The 24,504-nt window shown below is 45.7% G+C and overlaps 1 protein-coding gene across 2 annotated transcripts in view; it reads left to right on the top strand.

Moving 5' to 3' along the window:
- The window catches only part of LOC110504119 (SPRY domain-containing SOCS box protein 4), a 54,892-nt gene that overhangs the window by 9,950 nt on the left and 20,438 nt on the right, over positions 1-24,504 (top strand). For both annotated transcript variants that reach the window (XM_090218835.1, XM_021582951.3), the window contains exon 2: positions 22,956-24,194. In XM_090218835.1, coding sequence (XP_090074961.1) covers positions 23,486-24,194 — 709 coding nt within the window. In that variant the 5' untranslated portion in view covers positions 22,956-23,485. The remainder of the gene's footprint in view (positions 1-22,955; positions 24,195-24,504) is intronic.

Below are 24,504 nucleotides of genomic sequence, written 5' to 3'. Positions count from 1 at the left end.
ATGCAGAGGGTTGCAATTCCATTGAATCGGGGCAAGTTTAACCAAAATACAAAGACGTGGATGTCGACTATGGCAGCCCCCCGCACCTCTGATTCCGAGGTGTTTGGTTAAATGCAGAAGACTCATTTCAGTTGAATACATTCAGTTGGACAACTGACTAGGTATCCCTCTTTCTGGGTTCACCAGTTTTCTCTGTGAAAGTGGTTGTTAGTTGTGCAGTTGCAACATGAATAATAGAATTATCTTGTGCGTTCAGTGATGTGCTCTACACAGGGCCCAGTGTTCCTCTAACACACCAGCTCCGGGTTTGTGGGTCCTGCCACGCTGCACAGTCTAATGTATCTTTTGTTCTCAGCAGTTGTTCCCGTCCGTGGAATTCTTTCTTCTGTACAATTTTCCCTATTATTTTGTTGGCAACTGACATACTTTAAAAATACCTATGTAAATGTAACTGCTGGCCTAGAGTTGTGCTGCTTGCAGTGACAGACCATATATACTGTAAATGTTTTATTCCCAAGATCGGTGTTTGCATGTTTTTCCTGTTGATGCATACAATGCGTGTGTGAGAAGCTATCACGGCAGTTCCCTGTTATGAGTAGAGGTCATCACATCCCTGTCCACATCACCCAGCGGTCATCACATCCCTGTCCACATCACCCAGCGCTCCAGACTGGGTTGAGAATAGATGAGTGATGGCTCTCTGTCTCAAACGGGGTCATCTCTCCTGGGGGGTTCATCGCTCCCTGGGGGGTGTTTGACAAGCTCAGTGACGCAGAATAAGCCAGGGGGCAGGATCAAAGATGTGCAAAACTGAAATTATATTTGTCACCAAAGGTTTTGTTTTACATTTTTAATTAGGGAGGCTGTCAAAGGGCCAAGCTGAATGACCCATAAATTATATATAACTAATAATACACTGTGCCTGCTGCTACATAAGTTAATGACTTTAGTGTGTGTGTGTGTGTGAGCCAATTTAACTGCTAAAGTGACCTGTCATTTTTTTTAAACTGCTAACAATGGTGCCTGATGTCAAATGAATGCTCACAGTGCATACATAGTGTGATCACAAAATACTACTGAGTCCAATGTAGTTTTGCCTTAATTTTGTATTTTATTATAAGTTGGTCAGTGTGTTATGACCCACACTAACAAGCTACTAATTGGTTGTCAGTGTGACAGACCAGGTTTGGACATGGGTCTCCGAGTCACAAGATGATTTTAGCCCACTGAGCTTAAGCCTAGACATTTGAACTAGACATCAGACTGCATAAGTCTGAAGAAACTATGTACTTAAATCAGTGATTGGCCTACATTGGGCAGACTTGCTTGTTCGGCTAAGCTTTGTGGAAGCTGATCATGTCCCATGGTAAAACGGGCACGTCGGACCTCCACAATTTAGTGTATTCAGACCCCTATACTTTTTTCACATTTTCCTCATCAATCTACACAATACCACATAATGACAAAGTGAAAGTTGTTTTTATTAATTTTTTTATTTTGTATTAAAAATGAAAAACAGATACACTACCGTTCAAAAGTTTAGGGTCACTTAGAAATGTCCTTGTTTTTGAAAGAAAAAAGCACTTTGTCCATTAAAATCAAATTGATCAGAAATACAGTGTAGACATTGATGTTGTAAATGACTTATAGCTGGAAATGGCTGATTTTGTTTATGGAATATCTACAAAGGCGTACAGAGGCCCATTTATCAGCAGCCATTACTCCTGTGTTCCAATGGCACGTTGTTAGCTAATCAAAGTTTGCCATTTTAAAAGGCTAGTTGATCATTAGAATACCCTTTTGCAATTGTTAGCACAGCTGAAAACTGTTGTGCTGATTTTTAAAGAAGCAATAAAACTGGCCTTCTTTAGACTAGTTGAGTATCTGGAGCATCAGCCCAATTTACAGACTCAGAATGGCCAGAAACAAAGCACTTTCTTCTGAAACCTGTCAGTCTATTCTTGTTCTGAGAAATGAAGGCTATTCCATGTGAGAAATTGCCAAGAAACTGAAGATCTTGTGCAATGTTGTGTACTACTCCCTTCACATAACAGTGCAAACTAGCTCTAACCAGAATAGAAAGAGTGGGAGGCCCCTGTGCACAACTGAGCAAGAGGAAAAGTACATTAGTGTGTAGTTTGAGAAACAGATGCTGCACAAGTCCTCAACTGGCAGCTTCAATCCCGTGAACGGGATGAAACTCGACAGCATCTGGTGAAATCGGAGCAGGCCAAATTCAAAATAAAAAATCGTAATATTAAACATACATGAAAATACAAGTGTCATACATCATTTAAGAAAGTTTTTTTTTTTTTTTTAAATGAGCTAGAATTTGTAGTTTTTCTAGGTGGCTCCCATTTTGACTGTATTATTGTGGTAGATTTGGGCGCGCACTTTGTTATTTATCTCCGGTAATGAACATATTATTCTCCGTCTTCAATTTTATTGTTTATTTGCATATTAGAGTACCTCAGAAAATTGCATGGTATGCTTTCGCCGTAAAGCCTTTTTGAAATCTGACAAAGCAGCTGGATTAACAAGAAGTTAAGCTTTTAACCTGTTTGGGGTAAGGGGCAGCATTTTCACTTTTGGATAAATAGCATGCCCAAACTGAACTGCCTCCTACTCTGTCCCAGATCCTAATATATGCATATTATTAGTAGTATTGGATAGAAAACACTGAAGTTGCTAAAACTGTTTGAATCATGTCTGAGTATAACAGAACTTATTTAGCAGGTGATACCCTGAGGACAAACCATTCAGGTAATTTTTTTTGAGGTCACTGTCTTTACAATACGTTTTCATGGGGAATCCAGAATTCTAATCGACTTTCCTGCAGTTCCTACTGCTTCCACTGGATGTCACCAGTTTGTAGAAATTAGTTGAGGTTTTTCCTTTGTGTAATGAAGTAGCCCTGATCAAAACGAGGGTCACTTCAAGTGCTTGTTAGAGGCGCATGACCAGAGAAGTAGTGTCAGTTTGTTTTGCTCCTGTATTGAGCACAGATCATCCCGTCTTCAATTTGATCGATTATATACGTTTAGAAATACCTACAATTTTATTACAAAAGTAGTTTGAAATGTTTTGGCAAAGTTTATAGGTAACTTGAGATATTTTGTAGTTGGAAGTGGTGTTTTTCTGGATCAAACGCGCCAAATAAATGGACATTTTGGATATATATCGATGGAATTAATCGAACAAAAAAGACCATTTGTGATGTTTATGGGACATATTGGAGTGCCAACAAAAGAAGCTCAAAGGTAAGGCATGATTTATATTATATTTCTGCTTTTTGGACCACGCCTGCAGAGTTGAAATATGCTACTCATTGTTTACTGTTGTGCTATCATCAGATAATAGCATCTTATGCTTTTGCCGAAAAGCCTTTTTGAAATCTGACATGTTGGCTGGATTCACAACGAGTGTACCTTTAATTTGCTATCTTGCATGTGTAATTTAATGAAAGTTAGATTTTTATAGAAATGTATTTGGCGCTCTGCATTTTCCCTGGCTATTGGCCATGTGGGACGCAAGCGTCCCGCCTACCCCAGAGAGGTTAACCTCTTAGAGCTCTAGGGGCGCTATTTCATTTTTGGATAAAAAACGTTCCCGTTTTAAGCGCGATATTTTGTCACGAAAAGATGCTCGACTATGCATATTCTTGACAGTTTTGGAAAGAAAACACTCTGAAGTTTCAGAATCTGCAAAGATTTTGTCTGTAAGTGCCCCAGAACTCATTCTACAGGCGAAACCAAGATGATGCATCACCCAGGAATTAGCAGAATTTCTGAAGCTCTGTTTTCCATTCTCTCCTTATATGGCTGTGATTGCGCAAGGAATGAGCCTACACTTTCTGTCGTTCGCCCAAGGTCTTAGCAGCATTGTGACGTATTTGTAGGCATATCATTGGAAGATTGGCCATAAGAGACTACATTTTCCAGAGGTCCGCCCGGTGTCCTTTGTCTAAATTTGTGCGTAATCTTCAGGTGCAGGCATTTTCTCCTGGGATTCAGGAGAGAAAGCATGTTTCCAAGAACGATGTATCAATGAAGAGATATGTGAAAAACACCTTGAGGATTGATTCTAAACAACGTTTGCCATGTTTTCAGTCGATATTATGGAGTTAATTTGGAAAAAAGTTTGCGTTTTGAGGACTGAATTTATGGATTTTTTTTGGTAGCCAAATGTGATGTATAAAACGGAGCTATTTCTAATACACAAGGAATCTTTTTGGAAAAACTGAGCATCTGCTATCTAACTGAGAGTATCCTCATTGAAAACATCAGAAGTTCTTCAAAGGTAAATGATTTTATTTGAAGGCTTTTATGTTTTTGTTAATGTTGCGTGCTGGATGCTAACGCTAATGCTAACGCTAAATGCTAACGCGAAATGCTAACTCTAGCTAGCTACTTTTACACAAATGATTGTTTTCCTATGGTTGAGAAGCATATTTTGAAAATCTGAGATGACAGTGTTGTTTACAAAAGGCTAAGCTTGAGAGATGGCATATTTATTTCATTTCATTTGCGATTTTCATAAATAGTTAACGTTGTGTTATGCTAATGAGCTTGCTGATAGATTTACACAATCCTGGATACAGGGGTTTTTTCATAGCTAAACGTGACGCAGAAAACGGAGCGATTTGTCCTAAACAAATAATCTTTCAGGAAAAACTGAACATTTGCTATCTGAGAGTCTCCTCATTGAAAACATCTGAAGTTCTTCAAAGGTAAATGATTTTTTTGAATGCTTTTCTGTTTTTTTGTGTAAATGTTGCCAGCTGAATGCTAATGCTAAATGCTACGTTAGCCATCAATACTGTTACACAAATGCTTGTTTTGCAATGGTTGAGAAGCATATTTTGAAAATCTGAGATGACAGTGTTGTTAACAAAAGGCTAAGCTTGAGAGCTAGCATATTTATTTCATTTCATTTGCGATTTTCATGAATAGTTAACGTTGCGTTATGGTAATGAGCTTGAGTCTGTATTCACGAACCCGGATCCGGGATGGGGAGATCAGAAAGGTTAACTTGTTGAGTATATGGGGCTGTATTTTGTTGTTTGGATGAAATATGTACCCAAATGAAACTGCCTATTTCTCAGCCCCAGAATCTAGAATATGCATATAATTGTCCGATTAGGATAGAAAACACTCTAAAGTTTCAAACTGTCAAAATATTGTCTGAGAGTATAACAGAACTGATATTGCAGATGAAAACCGGAGGAACATCCAACCAGGAAGTACTGTTTTTCCTGAAACCTCTGTTCCATTGCATGCCTTCACTCCATATAAAGGCATATCAACCAGATTTATTTCCCTATGGCTTCCACATGGTCTGAACAGTCTTTAGACATAGTTTCAACCTTTTATTCTGAAAAATGAGCTAGAAAGATCACATTGCGTCAGTGGATGTCTGGGAGCCAGCAGCGTTTTGCATGCACAGGCAGCTTGGAGCAGACATTTTCTCTCACTCCTATTGAAAAAGCTACTGTCCGGTTGAAATATTATCAATTATATATTGTAAAAACAACCCGAGGATTGATTATAAAAAATGTTTGACATTTTTCTACGAACTTTATGGATGCTATTTAGAATTTGTCATGACCGCTCGAGCCTGTGGATTTCTGAACATAACGCGCCAACCAAGTGGGGGTATTTTGGATATAAAAATAATCTTTATGGAACAAAAGGAACATTTATTTTGTAACTGGGAGTCTCGTGAGTGCAAACATCCGAAGAGCATCAACGGAAAGCGATTTAATTTATTGCTTTTCTGACTTTCATCAGACATTATTGTAACAGTTTTTGAAACTTCAGAGTGTTTTCTATCTAATACTACCAATTACATGCATATCCTAGCTTCTGGGCCTGAGTAACAGGCAGTTTACTTTGGGCACGTCAGTCATCCGAAATTCTGAATACTGCCACCGGCCCTCAAGAAGTTAAATAGTCCTCGCAAACACCAGTCTCAACATCAACAGTGAAGAGGCGACTCCTTCTAGGCATATCTCAGACTTGCCAATAAAAATATTAAGATGGGCAAAATAAGACATTGGGGCCTCCTGGGTGGTGCAGTGGTCTAAGGCACTGCATCGCAGTGCTAGCTATGCCACTAGAGACTCTGGGTTCGAGCCCAGTCTCTGTCGCAACGGGCCGCGACCGGGAGGTCCATTGGCCTAGCGTCATCTGGGTTAGGGAGGGTTTGGCTGGTAGGGATATCCTTGTCTCATCACGCACTAGCGACTCCTGTTGCGGGCCGGGCGCAGTGCATGCTGACCAGGTAGCTAGGTGCATGCATGCATGCATGCATTTATGCTGGCTTCTGGGTTGGATGCGCTCTGTGTTAAGAAGCAGTGCGGCTTGTTTGGGTTGTATTTCGGAGGACGCATGTAAGTTTGAGGTGTTCTTTGTGATCTGAACAACATTTGTGAGACGCAGAAAAAATGAAAAGATGCTGGAGGAGTGCTTGATGCCATCTGTCAAGGGAGGCAATGTGATTTTCTGGGGGTGCTTTTTGGTGGTGGTTAAGTGGGAGACTGGGTAAAGGATCTTGAAGGAAGGCTATCACTCCATTTTGTAATGCCAATTCCCTCCTACAACAGGACAATGACCCAAAGCACAGCTCCAAACTATGCAATAACTATTTGGGGAAGAAGCAGTCAGCTGGTATTCTGTCTATAACGGAGTGGCCAGCACAGTCACTGGATCTCAACCCAATTGAGCTGTTGTGGGAGCAGGTTGACCGTAAGAGCCAATTCAACTTGTGTGAGGTGCTTCAGGAAGCATGGGTGGAAATATCTTCAGATTACTTCAACAAATTGACAACTGGAATGCCAAAGGTCTGCAGGCTGTATTGCTGCAGATTGAGGATTCTTTGATGAAAGCAAAGTTTGAAGGACACTTAATTCAATTAAAAATGATTATTTATAACCATGTCAACTTCTTGAGTATTTCATATTCATTTTTCAACTAATTTCATGTATGTTCATGGAAAACAACAATATTTCTAAGTGACTCAACTTTTGAACGGTAGTGGAGTATTCAGACCCTTTGCTACGAGACTCCAGATTGAGCTCAGCTGCATCCTTTTTCTACAACTTGATTGTAGTGATTTCAATTGATTGTACATGATTTGCACACCTGTCTATATAAGTTCCCACAGTTGACAGGGCATGTCAGAGCAAAAGCCAAGCCATGGTGTTGAAGGAATTGTCCGTAGAGTTCCGAGACAGGATTGTGTCGAGGCACAGCATTTCTGCAGTATTGAAGTTCCCCAAGAACACCATGGCCTCCATCTTTCTTAAATGGAAGAAGTTTGGGACCACCAAGACTCTACCCAGACTTGGCCACTTTGCCAAAACTGCGCAATCGGGGGAGAAGGGCCTTGGTCAGGAAGGTGACCAAGAACCCGATGGCCACTCTGACAGAGCTCTAGAGTTCCTCTGTGGAGATGGGAGAACCTTCCAGAAGGACAAGCAGCACTCCACCAATCAGGCCTTTAAGGTAGAGTGGCCAGATGGAAGCCACTCCTCAGTAAAAGGCACGTGACAGTCCGCTTGGTGTTTGTCAAAAGACACTTAGACTCAGACCATGAGAAACAAGATTCTCTGTTCTGATGAAACCAAGATTGAACTCTTTGGCCTGAATGCCAAGTAACGTCTGGAGGAAACCTGGCACCATCCCTACGGTGAAGTGTGGTGATGGCAAGATCATGCTGTGGAGATGTTTTTCAGCGGCAGGGACTGGGAGACTAGTCAGGATTTGAGGGAAAGATGAACGGAACAAAGTACAGAGATCCTTGATAAAAACCTGCTTCAGTGTGTTCAGGACATCGGACTGTGGTGAATGTTCGCCTTCCAACAGGACAGCGACCGTAAGCCCACAACCAAGACAACACAGGAGTGGCTTTGGGACACGTCTCAATGTCCTTGAGTGGTCCAGTCGTAGCCCGGACTTGAACCCCGATCAAACATCTTTGGAGAGACCTGAAAATGGCTGTGAAGCAACGCTCCCCATCCAACCTGACGGAGCTTAAGAGAAGAATGGCAGAAACTAAATACAGGTGTGCAAAGCTTAAGGCTCAAGGCTGTAATCGCTGCCAAAGGTGCTTCAACAAAGTATAGAGTAAAGGGTCTGAATAGTTATGTAAAAGTGACATTTCAGTTTATTTTTTACTACATTTGCAAAGATTTCTGAACCTGTTTGTACAAATCATTATGGGCTATTGTGTGTTGCTAGATGAGGGAGAAACAATTTAGTACTTTTTTTTAATAAGGCTGTAACGTAAAAATTATAACAAAGTCAATTGTCTGAATACTTTCCAAATGCACACCGTTTGCCTGTGCTTTGTTTGTTCAAAATGAATTCATATGCATCATTACCAGTCGTCAAGGCTTTGTGGAGTACAATTAACTGACTGCTCCAAATGAGTTAAATTACTGACAAACAGGTAGAGTTTGTAGTGAAGGTTTAATGTACTTGCATCCTTGCTCTTGTTCCCGGGGGCTCGGGCGTTCCCGGAGGCTCGGGCGTTCCCGGAGGCTCGGGGGTTCCAAAGTCTGATTTCTCATTTTAATAACAATCTCTTAGTATTTCATTACTTTTCATTATTCCTGTTATTAGTGATGGGCCTGTGTAATGTGCTCTCTGCCAGGGTGGACCAGTAGTGGTTGGAACAGAGCCTCATGTCTCAGGATTGTGTTCTAATAGAGTCCCTCTGTCTGTAGGCTCATGCTGTTGTGTCTGGTGGGCCGGCTGGGTATTTTGGGAGCTAATTTACTGTCTCTCATGAGGGTGGTGGAGTGGGGATGGAGGGAGCGGTGTATGAGATGCACCCAGGGTGATTCATCTCCATGCTGCATTGGCAAGACATGCAGATTTTTATTTTATTTCACCATTTAATGTTTGTGCCTATGATGCAGTTCAGCCCGGCACTTGTATATAAGTCAAGTACAGTCTGGGGGAGAAACGCACCCTGAGTGTTTTGTGGAGAGATGAAGAAAGAGCACAGGGTTGAACGGCGATAGAGGTCTCCCCAGTGGCTCACACCGATAAATGGCTGACATAGAAATGTCAAATCATTGAAAACAGTACTCACTCTTCCAGCCTCTCTCCCCCTGATCTGCAAAACACTCAATTGTACAATAGGGGTTTCCTCCACCGCCACCACATCCTATAAAGGGGGGGGGGGGGGGGGGCACAGTGGAATAATGAAGACCCTTACTGAAGACGATTCAGTGGGTGAATGAGGGGGAGGAAACAGGTGGTCAATTGTAAAGGAAGAGCAATAAGAGACCGTCTCAACTCTAGCTCTTCCAACCTGCTGCCCATCTCTCACATCGGTTTCTTTTTGCCTGTGGGCCTGGTGAGCTGGGAGAGATGACTCATTTTGTCAGTAGATCGGTCAAACACAGCACACACCGAGGTTACCCTGACTCTAGCACTTAAATCGATAACCACTCTTTATGTGTACAGACCGGTATGAGGGTTGAATGGGAATTGAAAATATATGGCCACTAAGGTCACAGCAAAACAAACTGGGAAAAAAGGTCAGATTCCTCCTTGTTTGTTTGGGTACTGGTTTCTCTCAACACTAAAACAAGTCATTATCTTTAGGTAAGTCCCTAAATGACTGGCACACACAAAAAAAACACATCAGGTTTGCACTACATCAAGTGGGCTAATCAGAGAGAACTGTGGGAAGCTGCTTCTTTGATTTGACTGCAGATCAGATCCCATCCATTGGTGTAGGCTGTTTATCTCCCAAATAAGCAGGGCTGCCACAATTGCATAACTGACAATTATGGGCAATAACCATTAACTTTATTTTCAAGTAGATATATTTCACCTAATAGCAGTTTCGTACCGGCCAAACTTCTGCTCTGGTGATTACACAGAGAACATGAATACATCATCATAAAAAGCACAGTGACTCTCAGCAAGCCTATCGCAGTAAACAAACTTCAGGTAAATAACTGAAGAACGTTTTTTACATGAAGCAGGTAAAGTTAGTAAGAATTTTACGAGCACAAGGGGTGTCAAAGTAGATCAGTCATGATGATGCTGGACTTTGGGCCTGAGGGCAGGGCACTGTGATCTGCCCAGCATGTCCAACTTCTTTAACCCCCCACCCCCCCAGGTTTTCCGTATGTTACAAAGTGCCCTCTATATCCCTTATCAAATGCACTATAGTCTGCCCTGCTTTGGAAACATTTGCAGGTGTGCTACATGGATCTCAGATTAAGATTCCTAAAAGGTTGAAATATGATATATTTTTTTCTTCAGTCCTTTTTCTGTTCATTTGATGTTGCGTTTCCTTTGGATTAATCTCCACATGAATGTGAGAAACACACCACTTTCTCTTGGAGCACACTGGCATACCTGGAACTCTTTTGAACAAAACGCACTACCTTTTTTCAAGATACCTTTTTGTGTAGTGAAAATGATGCTGTTTCTATTCGGCTGTGTAACTGTTAACAAGACTGCTTATACGATCTTATTTTATAGTCTATGAAACTGCAGCTTTACAGCAGCAGCCAATAGATGTCACATCCTGCTCCTACTGCTTTAACCAAAGTTTTTATTTAGCGCCTTAGCTACCAAACGGCCTGCTCTCCAATCCTCATTTTGTTTAATTGCTGCTGACCGCCGGAGAGTGAGCGGGGAGATTGTGGGAGAGGTGAAAGTAGCTGTAATGAGAAAGGCGTGATGTATTAATCAGGGCTGACATCTCTCATCCCCTCTTGTCTCAAGTGGCAGAGAGCTCCCAGTTCCACCCAGCAACATCTGGAGACTCAGCAGGTGGATAAACTCCCAATTAGAACCAGGTTTCCACCTAAGTGAAACTGGAGGCTGCAGCACTTTACACAGCTGATGGATGTAGTCTTGGCTGGGCAGTCTAGTCTCAAGTGGTTCATCATGTGGTTGAGGATGGAAGTTACTGCTGGTTTGGTGCTGTTTTGGATTTATTAAGTGTGTGTTTGGGTCTATTTTGCTGGAAGGTGAAAGCAACAGGGGCACCGTGAGGAGAGGTTTGTTGTCTGGTGAACTGTGTGTGTGTGTGGAGGCTGGGAATTATTCTGTACACGAGAGACCTTGTAGTCACATGGTGATTAGAGGCCTGTTTGCCTGAGGCTGAGAAATGTACTATATCGACGGAGTCATTTCATCAATTCCGCCCCGGCCTAATGGCCAATTTAGCCAGCAGACGACAGGCGTTGAGGCACTACACACCTTGTTAACGTTTGAAGAGTCGCCTGAACATTGAGATTGCAGGCCTCCCAAGTGGCGCAGCAGTCTAAGGCACTGCAGTGCTTGAGGCGTCACTACACCTCGACCGGTAGACCCACGAGGTGACTCACAATCTGTCCAGGTTAGGGGAGGTTTTGGCCAGCCGGGATGTCCGCGTCCCATCGCGCTCCAGCAACACCTGTGGCGGGCCGTGCGCATGCATGCTGACACGGTCTCAAGGTATATGGTATTTCGTCCGACGCATTGACTGGCTTCCGGGATAAGCGAGCAGTGTGACTTGGCAGTGTCGTGTTTCGGAGGACACATGGCTCGACTTTAGCTTCTCCATAGTTCGTACAGGATTTGCAGCGATGGGACGAGACTGTATCTACCAATTTGGACATCACAAAATTGGGGAGAAAAAACATTAAGATCGAGACTCCTCATGAATACGGTTTCTCTCTCTCGCTCTTATTTCTGACTTAATGACTTGGTTCATTGGTATTGAGCTATTCTCACTTGGTACAGATTATCTCCTGCCTACAGCAGACTGGTTATGTGGGGGTTGGAGCATTCAGTCCTGTGATCTGGTCTGAGGAAGTGTCCAGTGCAGAGGCCTATAAAAGTAGCCAAGTGTACTGCACATCCAGGTTAGTGAAGTCCCTTACCCTCAGGTTTACTAGGTCACTGTTTGACTCTTAATTGCCCTACACTCAAGTGTAGTGCCTTACATTTTAGTGTCCTTATCTTCCACCTCCCAAGGCTCCTGCCTTACCCCACGTCACTGTCTAGGCCTGTGTCCTGTCTTCTACTGGTTGTCTCGTTGATCCTCTCCTCCAATCCACTTTTAAGAGAGGTGAGGAAGCAAGGATTTGACCGCTAGTAATGTTTCCAGACACTGTCTATATTTACTGTCCTGATTTTACTTACTGCCTCATTGGCTCCCTTCTGTTTGTTCTTAACTGACTTGCCTAGGTTAATCATATATATATATATATACACACACACACACACACACACACACACACACACACATACACAGTGCATTGCGAAAGTATTCGGCCCCCTTGAACTTTGCGACCTTTTGCAACATTTCAGGCTTCAAACATAAAGATATAAAACTGTATTTTTTTGTGAAGAATCAACAACAAGTGGGACACAATCATGAAGTGGAACGACATTTATTGGATATTTCAAACTTTTTTAAGAAATCAAAAACTGAAAAATTGGGCGTGCAAAATTATTCAGCCCCCTTAAGTTAATACTTTGTAGCGCCACCTTTTGCTGCGATTACAGCTGTAAGTCGCTTGGGGTATGTCTATCAGTTTTGCACATCGAGAGACTGAAATGTTTTCCCATTCCTCCTTGCAAAACAGCTCGAGCTCAGTGAGGTTGGATGGAGAGCATTTGTGAACAGTAGTTTTCAGTTCTTTCCACAGATTCTCGATTGGATTCAGGTCTGGATTTTGACTTGGCCATTCTAACACCTGGATATGTTTATTTTTGAACCATTCCATTGTAGATTTTGCTTTATGTTTTGGATCATTGTCTTGTTGGAAGACAAATCTCCGTCCCAGTCTCAGGTCTTTTGCAGACTCCATCAGATTTTCTTCCAGAATGGTCCTGTATTTGGCTCCATCCATCTTCCCATCAATTTTAACCATCTTCCCTGTCCCTGCTGGAGAAAAGCAGGCCCAAACCATGATGCTGCCACCACCATGTTTGACAGTGGGGATGGTGTGTTCAGCTGTGTTGCTTTTACGCCAAACATAACGTTTTGCATTGTTGCCAAAAAGTTAAATTTTGGTTTCATCTGACCAGAGCACCTTCTTCCACATGTTTGGTGTGTCTCCCAGGTGGCTTGTGGCAAACTTTAAACAACACTTTTTATGGATATCTTTAAGAAATGGCTTTCTTCTTGCCACTCTTCCATAAAGGCCAGATTTGTGAAATATACGACTGATTGTTGTCCTATGGACAGAGTCTCCCACCTCAGCTGTAGATCTCTGCAGTTCATCCAGAGTGATCATGGGCCTCTTGGCTGCATCTCTGATCAGTCTTCTCCTTGTATGAGCTGAAAGTTTAGAGGGACGGCCAGGTCTTGGTAGATTTGCAGTGGTCTGATACTCCTTCCATTTCAATATTATCGCTTGCACAGTGCTCCTTGGGATGTTTAAAGCTTGGGAAATCTTTTTGTATCCAAATCCGGCTTTAAACTTCTTCACAACAGTATCTCGGACCTGCCTGGTGTGTTCCTTGTTCTTCATGATGCTCTCTGCGCTTTTAACGGACCTCTGAGACTATCACAGTGCAGGTGCATTTATACGGAGACTTGATTACACACAGGTGGATTGTATTTATCATCATTAGTCATTTAGGTCAACATTGGATCATTCAGAGATCCTCACTGAACTTCTGGAGAGAGTTTGCTGCACTGAAAGTAAAGGGGCTGAATAATTTTGCACGCCCAATTTTTCAGTTTTTGATTTGTTAAAAAAGTTTGAAATATCCAATAAATGTCGTTCCACTTCATGATTGTGTCCCACTTGTTGATTCTTCACAAAAAAATACAGTTTTATATCTTTATGTTTGAAGCCTGAAATGTGGAAAAAGGTCGCAAAGTTCAAGGGGGCCGAATACTTTCGCAAGGCACTATATATATATATATATATATATATATATATATATATATATATATATATATATATATATATATATATATATATATATATATATATATATATATGATTAACCTAGGCAAGTCGGTTAAGAACAAATTCTTATTTACAATGACAGCCTACCCAGGATGATGCTGGGCCAATTGTGCACAACCATATGGGACTCCAAATCACGGTTGGTTGTGATACAGGTTGGAATCGAACCAGGGTCTGTAGTGACGCCTCTAGCGATGCAGTGCCTTTAGACCGCTGCACCACTTGACCTTCCTGATGCAACAAAAGTGCAGAGATGAGGTGCTGTCGTTTTATTTAGAGATACTAATAAAAGATCCTGGACATGTCATGATGCCAATTGGCTCAGAGTGCTTTTGATTGTTCATTCCTGTTGATGGAGCCACCAATGAGATTGTTTCTGTTACCCATGGGGCAGGGTGGGGAACCTGATCAGACCAGTTTGGGCTTACCTACTTGCTCGCCCAGGTAACCAGAGCCTTCAGCCTGGATACCTTTTTAATATTTAAACAGGGCTAAGCCCGAACAACTGAAATGTTCTGTGGACCTGGAGAAAATGCCTTGGGTTTTAACCAACTGCATGATCCTAGCACCACAAAGATAGTCTAGCACTCACTGTATATTATGTTGATAACCCACGTCACCCCATTGTGGATTTCATTCGAGAGCATTATTTGTCCATGTACCCCAAGCCCTTTTATAAATTGTATAGGAGGTTCTCGTCTCGTGCACTCGTTCTACCCATGTGTAGCATCAACCTGCCACAGTCAGTTCCCAGGTGCTACTCAAACCTGTTTTTCTGGGCTTTGTTGTTGCCAGTATAGTGCTATTGTCTGGTGACAAGTATCATTATCTGTAATCTATCCATTAATTTGCCTAACTGTTGGCTGATGGGATGGATGTGTGGCTCTGGCAAGGCAGGCACAGGGATTTTGAGTTTACTAAGGAACAGTATGAGAAGGAATAGACAAGGAGTTGTGAAAGAGGAGACACCTGCTGACCTTTCAACTTGACTGACCTCTGTTAATAGCACCTGGGTGTGTGTACTCAACCCAAGTGGATTACGCCTCTAGAATACACCTTGAGCTTCCAGTAAAACAACTCCTGCAAAGTCTGACAGGACTTGGAACAAGCGGCTTTGTCTACTGGGGCCAGGTTTCAAATACTTCACTATCTGGATCCAACTTGTGGCAATGCATCTACTGACCCCCAGAGCAGTGCTAGGGTATGATGCCTTTCTGACCTTCTGTGATCCAGCTCTATAGGGAACTAGCCATTCTGCTCTCAGCTGGGTGCATATCTGAAGGAGCTGGATTACAGTAGAAGCTGTGGGTAAGGGGGTGCTATTGTACTCTTTAGTCTCCTTTTGTATATGAGATGGCAAGTCATTTGGACGAATGGCCTCATTGACCAACCCTGCTGGCAACTCCCTTTTGATCTTTGTCGTGAAGTGATGAAAAGTAGCACCAATCTGTCAAGATAGCTGTTTGTGATGGCGTGTTACTATTTTATAGCTAGCGTCCTGCAAGGTTTTTCTGTTTCATCTTTTTTCATGTAGTGTGTATGCACATAGTTTGATTCGTAATGTTTCTACCATTCCTCTTCCTCTGCTAAATGTTTTCTGTTGCACTGACTGCTTTCTTTCATCTCTCCACCTTGTCCCCCCCCTCTCCCCCACCCTGCCTTCATCTTTAGCCATCTCTTTCCCTCATCTCTCCACCTTGTCCCCCCCTCCCCTGCCTTCCTCATCTTTAGCCATCTCTTTCTCTCTCATCTCTCCACCTTGTCCCCCCCCCCTCCCCCACCATGCCTTCCATCTTTAGCCATCTCTTTCCCTCATCTCTCCACCTTGTCCCCCCCCTCCCCTGCCTTCCTCATCTTTAGCCATCTCTTTCCCTCATCTCTCCACCTTGTCTCCCCCCCCTCTCCCCCACCCTGCCTTCCTCTTTAGCCATCTCTTTCCCCCATCTCTCCACCTTGTCCCCCCCTCTCCCCCACCCTGCCTTCCTCATCTTCAGCCATCTCTTTCTCTCTCATCTCTCCACCTTGTCCCCCCCTCCCCTGCCTTCCTCATCTTTAGCCATCTCTTTCTCTCTCATCTCTCCACCTTGTCCCCCCCTCTCCCCCACCAATGCCTTCATCTTTAGCCATCTCTTTCCCTCATCTCTCCACCTTGTCCCCCCCCTCCCCTGCCTTCCTCATCTTTAGCCATCTCTTTCCCTCATCTCTCCACCTTGTCCCCCCTCTCCCCCACCCTGCCTTCCTCATCTTTAGCCATCTCTTTCCCTCATCTCTCCACCTTGTCCTCCCCCTCTCCCCCACCCTGCCTTCATCTTTAGCCATCTCTTTCCCTCATCTCTCCACCTTGTCCCCCCCTCCCCTGCCTTCATCTTTAGCCATCTCTTTCCCTCATCTCTCCACCTTGTCCCCCCCTCCCCTGCCTTCCTCATCTTTAGCCATCTCTTTCCCTCATCTCTCCACCTTGTCCCCCCTCTCCCCCACCCTGCCTTCATCTTTAGCCATCTCTTTCCCTCATCTCTCCACCTTGTCCCCCCTCTCCCCCACCCTGCCTTCCTCATCTTTAGCCATCTCTTTCCCTCATCTCTCCACCTTGTCCCCCCCCACCCTGCCTTCCTCATCTTTAGCCATCTCTTTCCCTCATCTCTCCACCTTGTCCCCCCCTCCCCTGCCTTCCTCATCTTTAGCCATCTTTTTCCCTCATCTCTCCACCTTGTCCCCCCTCTCCCCCACCATGCCTTCATCTTTAGCCATCTCTTTCCCTCATCTCTCCACCTTGTCCCCCCCTCCCCTGCCTTCCTCATCTTTAGCCATCTCTTTCCCTCTCATCTCTCCACCTTGTCCCCCCTCTCCCCCACCATGCCTTCATCTTTAGCCATCTCTTTCCCTCATCTCTCCACCTTGTCCCCCCCTCCCCTGCCTTCATCTTTAGCCATCTCTTTCCCTCAACTCTCCACCTTGTCCCCCCTCTCCCCCACCCTGCCTTCCTCATCTTTAGCCATCTCTTTCCCTCATCTCTCCACCTTGTCCCCCCTCTCCCCCACCCTGCCTTCCTCATCTTTAGCCATCTCTTTCCCTCATCTCTCCACCTTGTCCCCCCTCTCCCCCACCCTGCCTTCCTCATCTTTAGCCATCTCTTTCCCTCATCTCTCCACCTTGTCCCCCATCTCCCCTGCCTTCATCTTTAGCCATCTCTTTCCCTCATCTCTCCACCTTGTCCCCCCCTCTCCACCACCCTGCCTTCCTCTTTAGCCATCTCTTTCCCCCATCTCTCCACCTTGTCCCCCCTCTCCCCCACCCTGCCTTCCTCATCTTTAGCCATCTCTTTCTCTCTCATCTCTCCACCTTGTCCCCCCCCTCTCCCCTGCCTTCCTCATCTTTAGCCATCTCTTTCTCTCTCATCTCTCCACCTTGTCCCCCCTCTCCCCCACCCTGCCTTCCTCATCTTTAGCCATCTCTTTCTCTCTCATCTCTCCACCTTGTCCCCCCTCGCTCTTCATGTTAATGATCAATGCTCCCTTCTGTGTGGTGCTGTGTTTGACAGTTGTGTGACAGGTTGTTACTAGCTAGTTGACTGAGTCATACATGGTTAACTGTATTTTGTCAACGTTGTGTGGTGAGGGTTGAAATGGACTGTAATGTAGACACACAGTGGGGTTTAAGAGGTTTCCAGCCCGTGCTCTCTGCTGGCCTCGGGACTCCTCTGCTCTGACGAAGGGAGCTCTTTAGTCTCACACAGAGGTCAAATACGTAGCGATGCTGTCATAAATAGAAGCCCATGTGAAAACAAGGCAATGGAACAGACACATCCTAATGTACTCGTACGCAGAAGCTGCATTAGGATTTTTATACAGTATGCATTTCAATTTATTAGCTGGTGGTTGTAGAATCTGTGTGGGGTTAGACTTGACTCTGCTTTCTACAGCTTGTGTGATTAAGCCTCCCCAGATTGAGGAAAGGGCATGGTGAGAGGAATGCCACTCGAAAGTGTGTGGGAGTAGAGATGGTGGGAAGGCTCTCATGTCTCTCATGGGAGAAACATGAGAGGGAAAGGGGATGGATAGGCACTGAGAAGGGTAGCGAAGAGGCGGGCATGGTTGCAAAGCTGAACAGCGAGATGGTTCGACGGTAGAGGGTTGAAATGTTAACATGAACAAGTATGTCTTCATGCTCTCTCCATACTTGGAAGGTGATGTCTGTGAGAGGAGTAAGATGACACAGCTCTCCCACCATCATTCTGCCCTCTGTCCCTCCCTCTTTCTCCCCCAGTTTCCCTATTCAGTCTCACCTACTGAAGTAACACTACAGTGCTCTCACTCACATGAGGCTGTCTCTGCAGCAACCAGCGAAGTACATTCCAGCCAGGGAGGCTTTCAGCTCTGAGTGGCATGTCTCTTCTAGGAGGTTTGGTCAGTGGCATGTCTCTTCTAGGAGGTTTGGTCAGAGAGCAGGATCGACATGCCATTCTTTTTCTAGCTCCACTTGAAGCACAGAGCAAGCGAGACTGGATTGTTTTGTAGTCTTTGGGAAATAATTTCTGTGGCCTCGTGCTTAGCCCCCTTCCTCGCTCTTTCCTTCTGTCTTCCCCTCCCTCTCTCCTTCCAGCGGCTGTTTTCCTGTCGTATCTGAGAACTGACTGAGGCTAGACTGTTTATCTATCCTATTTCTCTCTCTCTCTCTCTCGGTCTTCCTCGCTCAATCCACTGTGTTCTGGCCATAGTTGAACAAGGCATCCAGGAAAAGTCTGAGATTCCCTCTCTCCTCCTAGTGTTTGCGTACACATTGCCTTGAGTCGTGAGAAAGCTAAATGCTGAGACCAGCTTGACTTTGGATATCGTTTCACATGGTAAGAAGTTTCTGTTTTTCTCCATGTTCCCTCTCTTGCTCTCTGTCTCTCGTTCGTTTGTTACTCTTGCGTTCAAGCTGCGTTGTGCTAAAGAGACTGAAGGGAGCGTTGTGGTATCATTCCACAGCTGTTTGGCTAACACACACACACAAAGAGAGAATGCACTTCCTCTAGGGTTGGGATGAGAGATGATTAGCTGTTAAGATGTGCTGTTACACAAGTCTGGAGAGTGATTAAGTCACTGTCTTTTTCTGTCCTGTGAGACGATGTGCTCTGCTTTTAACTGTAAAGCAAACTCGCTATCAAGATGTTATACTCCAATTCTTAAAGTATTGGATTTCACCATGGCTCTCACTGTAACCGTATCCTATGGTTTGTCATACTTGCGCTGCGGCAGTGTACTATTATTCAGTCTCGCAGTAAATCCCTCAGTGTTGTATTTAAGTTACTGTTAGAGCAAGTCATCTTTGAGTTAGGTTGAGTGTTTACGACTAGGGATGTGCTTGCCCTATCACCTAACAGTTCAGTCACACCTCTGTCTGCTAGTCCTGGCTCAGATGGACTGGAACACTGAAATAGCCCAGACTCCACCCACCTTGTATCAATGGCGTTATTCTCATGCTCTCACATTAATAAACAGTGTAACCCCTCATCTTCCAATACGCAACATATCACTCTGGTGTTTTCCCCTCTGCTCAATAGTCATTTCTAGAGAGGTTGGGCTCCAGGAGAGTTGTATTGATCCCCCAGCCAGCCAATGGCCCGTGACACAACACAATGTTATGGGAATCCATTTATATACTGAGGTAGGACGGTGTGACGGACATCTGCTCTTCCACAAAGCACATGAGGTGGTGGGGAGGAACACGGGATGAGGAAGCACCACTGTCTTGGCAATAAGGGACAGAACATCACAGAGAGGAGAACTAAGGGGAGACGGAGGAGCAATAAGGGACGGCACGTCACAGAGAGAGGAGAACTAAGGGGAGACGGAGGAGCAATAAGGGACGGCACGTCACAGAGAGAGGAGAACTAAGGGGAGACGGAGGAGCAATAAGGGACGGCACGTCACAGAGAGAGGAGAACTAAGGGGAGACGGAGGAGCAATAAGGGACGGCACGTCACAGAGAGGAGAACTAAGGGGAGACGGATGAGCAATAAGGGACGGCACGTCACAGAGAGGAGAACTAAGGGGAGACGGAGGAGCAATAAGGGACGGCACGTCACTGAGAGAGAGGAGAACTAAGGGGAGACGGAGGAGCAATAAGGGACGGCACGTCACTGAGAGAGAGGAGAACTAAGGGGAGACGGAGGAGCAATAAGGGACGGCACGTCACTGAGAGAGAGGAGAACTAAGGGGAGACGGAGGAGCAATAAGGGACGGCACGTCACTGAGAGAGAGGAGAACTAAGGGGAGACGGAGGAGCAATAAGGGACGGCACGTCACTGAGAGAGAGAAGAACTAAGGGGAGACGGAGGAGCAATAAGGGACAGCGCGTCACAGAGAGAGGAGAACTAAGGGGAGACGGAGGAGCAATAAGGGACGGCACGTCACTGAGAGAGGAGAACTAAGGGGAGACGGAGGAGCAATAAGGGACGGCACGTCAGAGAGAGGAGAACTAAGGGGAGACGGAGGAGCAATAAGGGACGGCACGTCACAGAGAGAGGAGAACTAAGGGGAGACGGAGGAGCAATAAGGGACGGCACGTCACAGAGAGAGGAGAACTAAGGGGAGACGGAGGGTAGAATGTCAAATTCTTTTGGAATAAGAGAATCTGCTATTTAAAAGCTCTACAACTCACTGTGTGCGTGTGCAAAACTATATCTGTTCTTGTCCGTTTTCTGTGTATATGTCGGTTCAAAGCTGCTGTCACTCATTTGATCTTGATATAATGTGTTTTCAAGTTATGAATGAGTCTGTGTGGGCTTGTATTGTCTGGCCAGTCTCTGTTGTAATATGCTGACAACAACACTGCCAACGCCAGCCTGCTAGCAGTGGCCTCCATGCCAGCTGCTCTCACCTATACTAACGGAGAGGTCTGCTAGAATAACTAGAGATGTTCCTATTCCACTCCTTTACCTGTCATCTACCTCCTTTCCTCTGTTCATCACTCCATATTTCCTCCCTTAAGGCACGGACACACCGGTAGCGTTTGCCGACAGAGTACTTAGCACCTCCTGAAGAGAGTGTGAGCCATAATTTGCAAACCATGTAGAATCACACTACAATGTTTGGTATTGACCCCCACCGATGGGGTGATTCCTAAAACACATTGCGACGAACAAATGGTGTAGCGGTCTGAGGCACTGCATCTCAGTGCTAGACGTGTCACTACAAACCCTGGTTAGATTCCAGGCTGTATCACAACTGACCATGATTGGGAGTCCCGTTGGTCGGCACACAATTGACCGGGGTAGGCCATCATTGTAAATAATAATTTGTTCTTAACTGACTTGCCTAGTTAAATAAAATACTAATAATGAACGACAGATTGACATTCGTCACGGTGTTTGCGCTCCCTTAGACCCATCTCTTCTTGTGGGCTCGCATCTCCCTTTCACTCTCTTCCACTCATCTCCTGTCATATCTCTCCCACATTTAGTCTCCTCCACAACTATATTGAAGAGGAGATAGAGGTTAGTATAAACACCAGATGGTTTGGGGGGGGATGGGGGGTGGTCAAGAGTGCACACACACAGAGATTGGACTTCACACACGAGGGCACATGTGACTGCAGACATCTTGGTAATGAAGTTGAGGTCAGCAGGAGAGTAATTGTCACTCTGTCCATTATGCACCATTTGATTTCTCTCTTTCCTCTCTTCCCTCTTTAGTTTGTCATCTAATTGTCTGCTCTGGTGTTTTCCCTGTAGGCGTCATTTGATGACGAGTACCTTCCCTCAGACTAGACACACCACTCATTACAAAAGATGGGCTAGCTCAGTCAGCAAACAAGTGTCTGTCTGTTTCATACACACAGAGGAAGAGTGACTGTGTCTGATGGCGCAGCGCTGTGATCAGTAAGTCTGTGGGCCTCATTACATTGTGATAAATAGCACCCTTCATTCCAGCACAAATGGCACCATGAGTCATTTATAGACTGATAAATGAATAAAAATGTAAATGGAAGATGTGTAGCTTTTATTTGGGTAGAGCCTGCACAATGTAAATGATGTCTGGAACACACACAGCCATGCACACACAGGCACGTACGTCCTACTTCACACAGACAATAGTTTGTCAGCGTTTGTTATGTGGTTGAAATCTGGAGCTGGCTAGCCACCTCTGCCTCACCACCTCTGTCTCCCCCTGGTGTTTGGGTTCAGAGTGTGACCGACTCCCTCCATTGTGTCTCTGCAGAAGCTCTGCTCTCACAGGGAGGTGCAGGGTGACAGTTAAGGGTTCTCTCTCTGTTCTCTGGAAGCAGAGTAGGTCTTGTCATAAACAGGGAGGGCGTGTTTTTGGAACAGAAAATTTGGAACAGCTGGGCCCAGGGCTTGGTAACAGGGATGCACAGGGGTGTCTGTGGGTTTATGGGAAATGTAGTGGCAGGATGACTGTGCCGGAGATGATAATGTAAAATCTGTCACGGTAACTGACTGTCTTTGTTGTGGAATGATTTCTCAAATCTTTTTGGTCTTGTTTAGTCTCCACTCCTTCTGAAAGGGCCCTCATAAAATCTGCAGTCTCGTTTGGTGCATAGTTTGTGAAAGTTCATGTCGGGTTTGACACATGCACACGCAGAGTCTGTAGGGGTGGTGCCCTTGGCGTGTGAGGCTGGTAACTGAGGAGGAATGTCTTCAAGTCTTTTGAGTGAGTCAGTAGGAGAGTTCATCCTCCCTTTTTGTTGCTCAGATGTTCTCCCCCTCTTCTTCCAGAGAGCTGTTAGGAACTACAGAGCAGCCTGAGGCTTTTTCAGACTGATACATCTCTTTCTCTTGTGCTTCCTCTCCTCCCCCTTTATCTGCTCTTTTGACTGTTTTTATTCTGGGTGAAGGAAGCCAGCTGCATTAGCCTGTCTGTTTTGAGAGTTGAATTTCGATATGTAAGAAAAGGGCCTTCATTGTTGTGTTGTCTTGCCATTGCCGCTGTGTGTAACAGGAGTTTGGGAAAGTGAGAATATGTCATGATAAAGTCAACTAATGTTTTCTTCTGTGTGTCTCCTGTAGGAGTGAGGATCCTCTGACAGTGGACTGCGTTTCTCCTGTAGGAGTGAGGATCCTCTGACAGTGGACTGCGTTTCTCCTGTAGGAGTGAGGTTCCTCTGACAGTGGACTGCGTGTCTCCTGTAGGAGCGAGGTTCCTCTGACAGTGGACTGAGTGTCTCCTGTAGGAGCGAGGTTCCTCTGACAGTGGACTGAGTGTCTCCTGTAGGAGCGAGGTTCCTCTGACAGTGGACTGAGTGTCTCCTGTAGGAGCGAGGTTCCTCTGACAGTGGACTGAGTGTCTCCTGTAGGAGCAAGGTTCCTCTGACAGTGGACTGAGTGTCTCCTGTAGGAGCGAGGTTCCTCTGACAGTGGACTGAGTGTCTCCTGTAGGAGCGAGGTTCCTCTGACAGTGGACTGAGTGTCTCTGCGAGAGCGGCTCTCAGCCAGGGACGACTGCCCTTCTGGCCACAGCGCCCATGAGGTAACGGCGAGAAGTCCCATACCACCCTCGCTCTGCCCTCCACCCCATCTCCTTCTATCCCTCTCCAGCGATGGGTCAGAAGATCTCGGGCAGCATCAAGTCGGTTGACGCACGGGGCGATCCCTCCTATCGGCCTGTCCGCCGTGAGCTGCGGGGTCCAGACTTCTGCCGGCCTCCTCGTCTTGACCTACTTTTGGACATGCCCCCTGCGACCTCTGACCTGCAGCTCCACCATGCCTGGAACCCAGAGGACCGCTCACTCAACGTCTTTGTCAAGGAGGACGACAAGCTGACCTTCCACCGCCACCCGGTGGCCCAGAGCACCGACTGCATCCGCGGCCAGGTGGGCTACACACGGGGGCTCCATGTCTGGCGGATCCACTGGCCGGCGAGACAACGAGGAACACACGCTGTTGTAGGGGTGGGCACGGCTGACGCTCTTCTACACTCTGTGGGTTACACAGCCCTGGTGGGTTCGGACTGTGAGTCGTGGGGCTGGGACTTGGGCCGGAACAGACTCTACCACGACAGTAAGAACCGGCCAGCCTCCACCTCGGCACCAACATACCCGTGTTTCCTGGAGGCAGACGAGTCGTTTGTTCTGCCAGATGCCCTGCTGGTGGTGCTGGACATGGACGAGGGCACGCTTAGCTTCATGGTGGACGGCCAGTACCTGGGCGTGGCCTTCAGAGGGTTAAAGGGCAGGAGGCTGTACCCCATTGTCAGCGCCGTGTGGGGACACTGTGAGGTCTCCATCTTCTACGTCAATGGACTCGATCGTAAGTCAATGGCATTGTGGCTTGACAGTGGGAAACATCTGTCTACCCCTCGCTCTTTCTGTCTACCCCCTCTCGCTCTCTTTCTGTCTACCCCCTCTCGCTCTCTTTCTGTCTACCCCCTCTCGCTCTCTTTCTGTCTACCCCCTCTCGCTCTCTTTCTGTCTACCCCCCTCTCGCTCTCTTTCTGTCTACCCCCCTCTCGCTCTCTTTCTGTCTACCCCCCTCTCGCGCTCTTTCTGTCTACCCCCCTCTCGCTCTCTTTCTGTCTACCCCCTCTCGCTCTCTTTCTGTCTACCCCCCTCTCGCTCTC

The sequence above is a fragment of the Oncorhynchus mykiss genome, chromosome 24 (assembly GCF_057628025.1).
Source record: "Oncorhynchus mykiss isolate SJ-2025 chromosome 24, ASM5762802v1, whole genome shotgun sequence".
NCBI lineage: Eukaryota > Metazoa > Chordata > Actinopteri > Salmoniformes > Salmonidae > Oncorhynchus > Oncorhynchus mykiss.
Note: the sequence above shows the minus strand (reverse complement) of the source record. Positions and strands in the feature narration are given on the sequence as shown.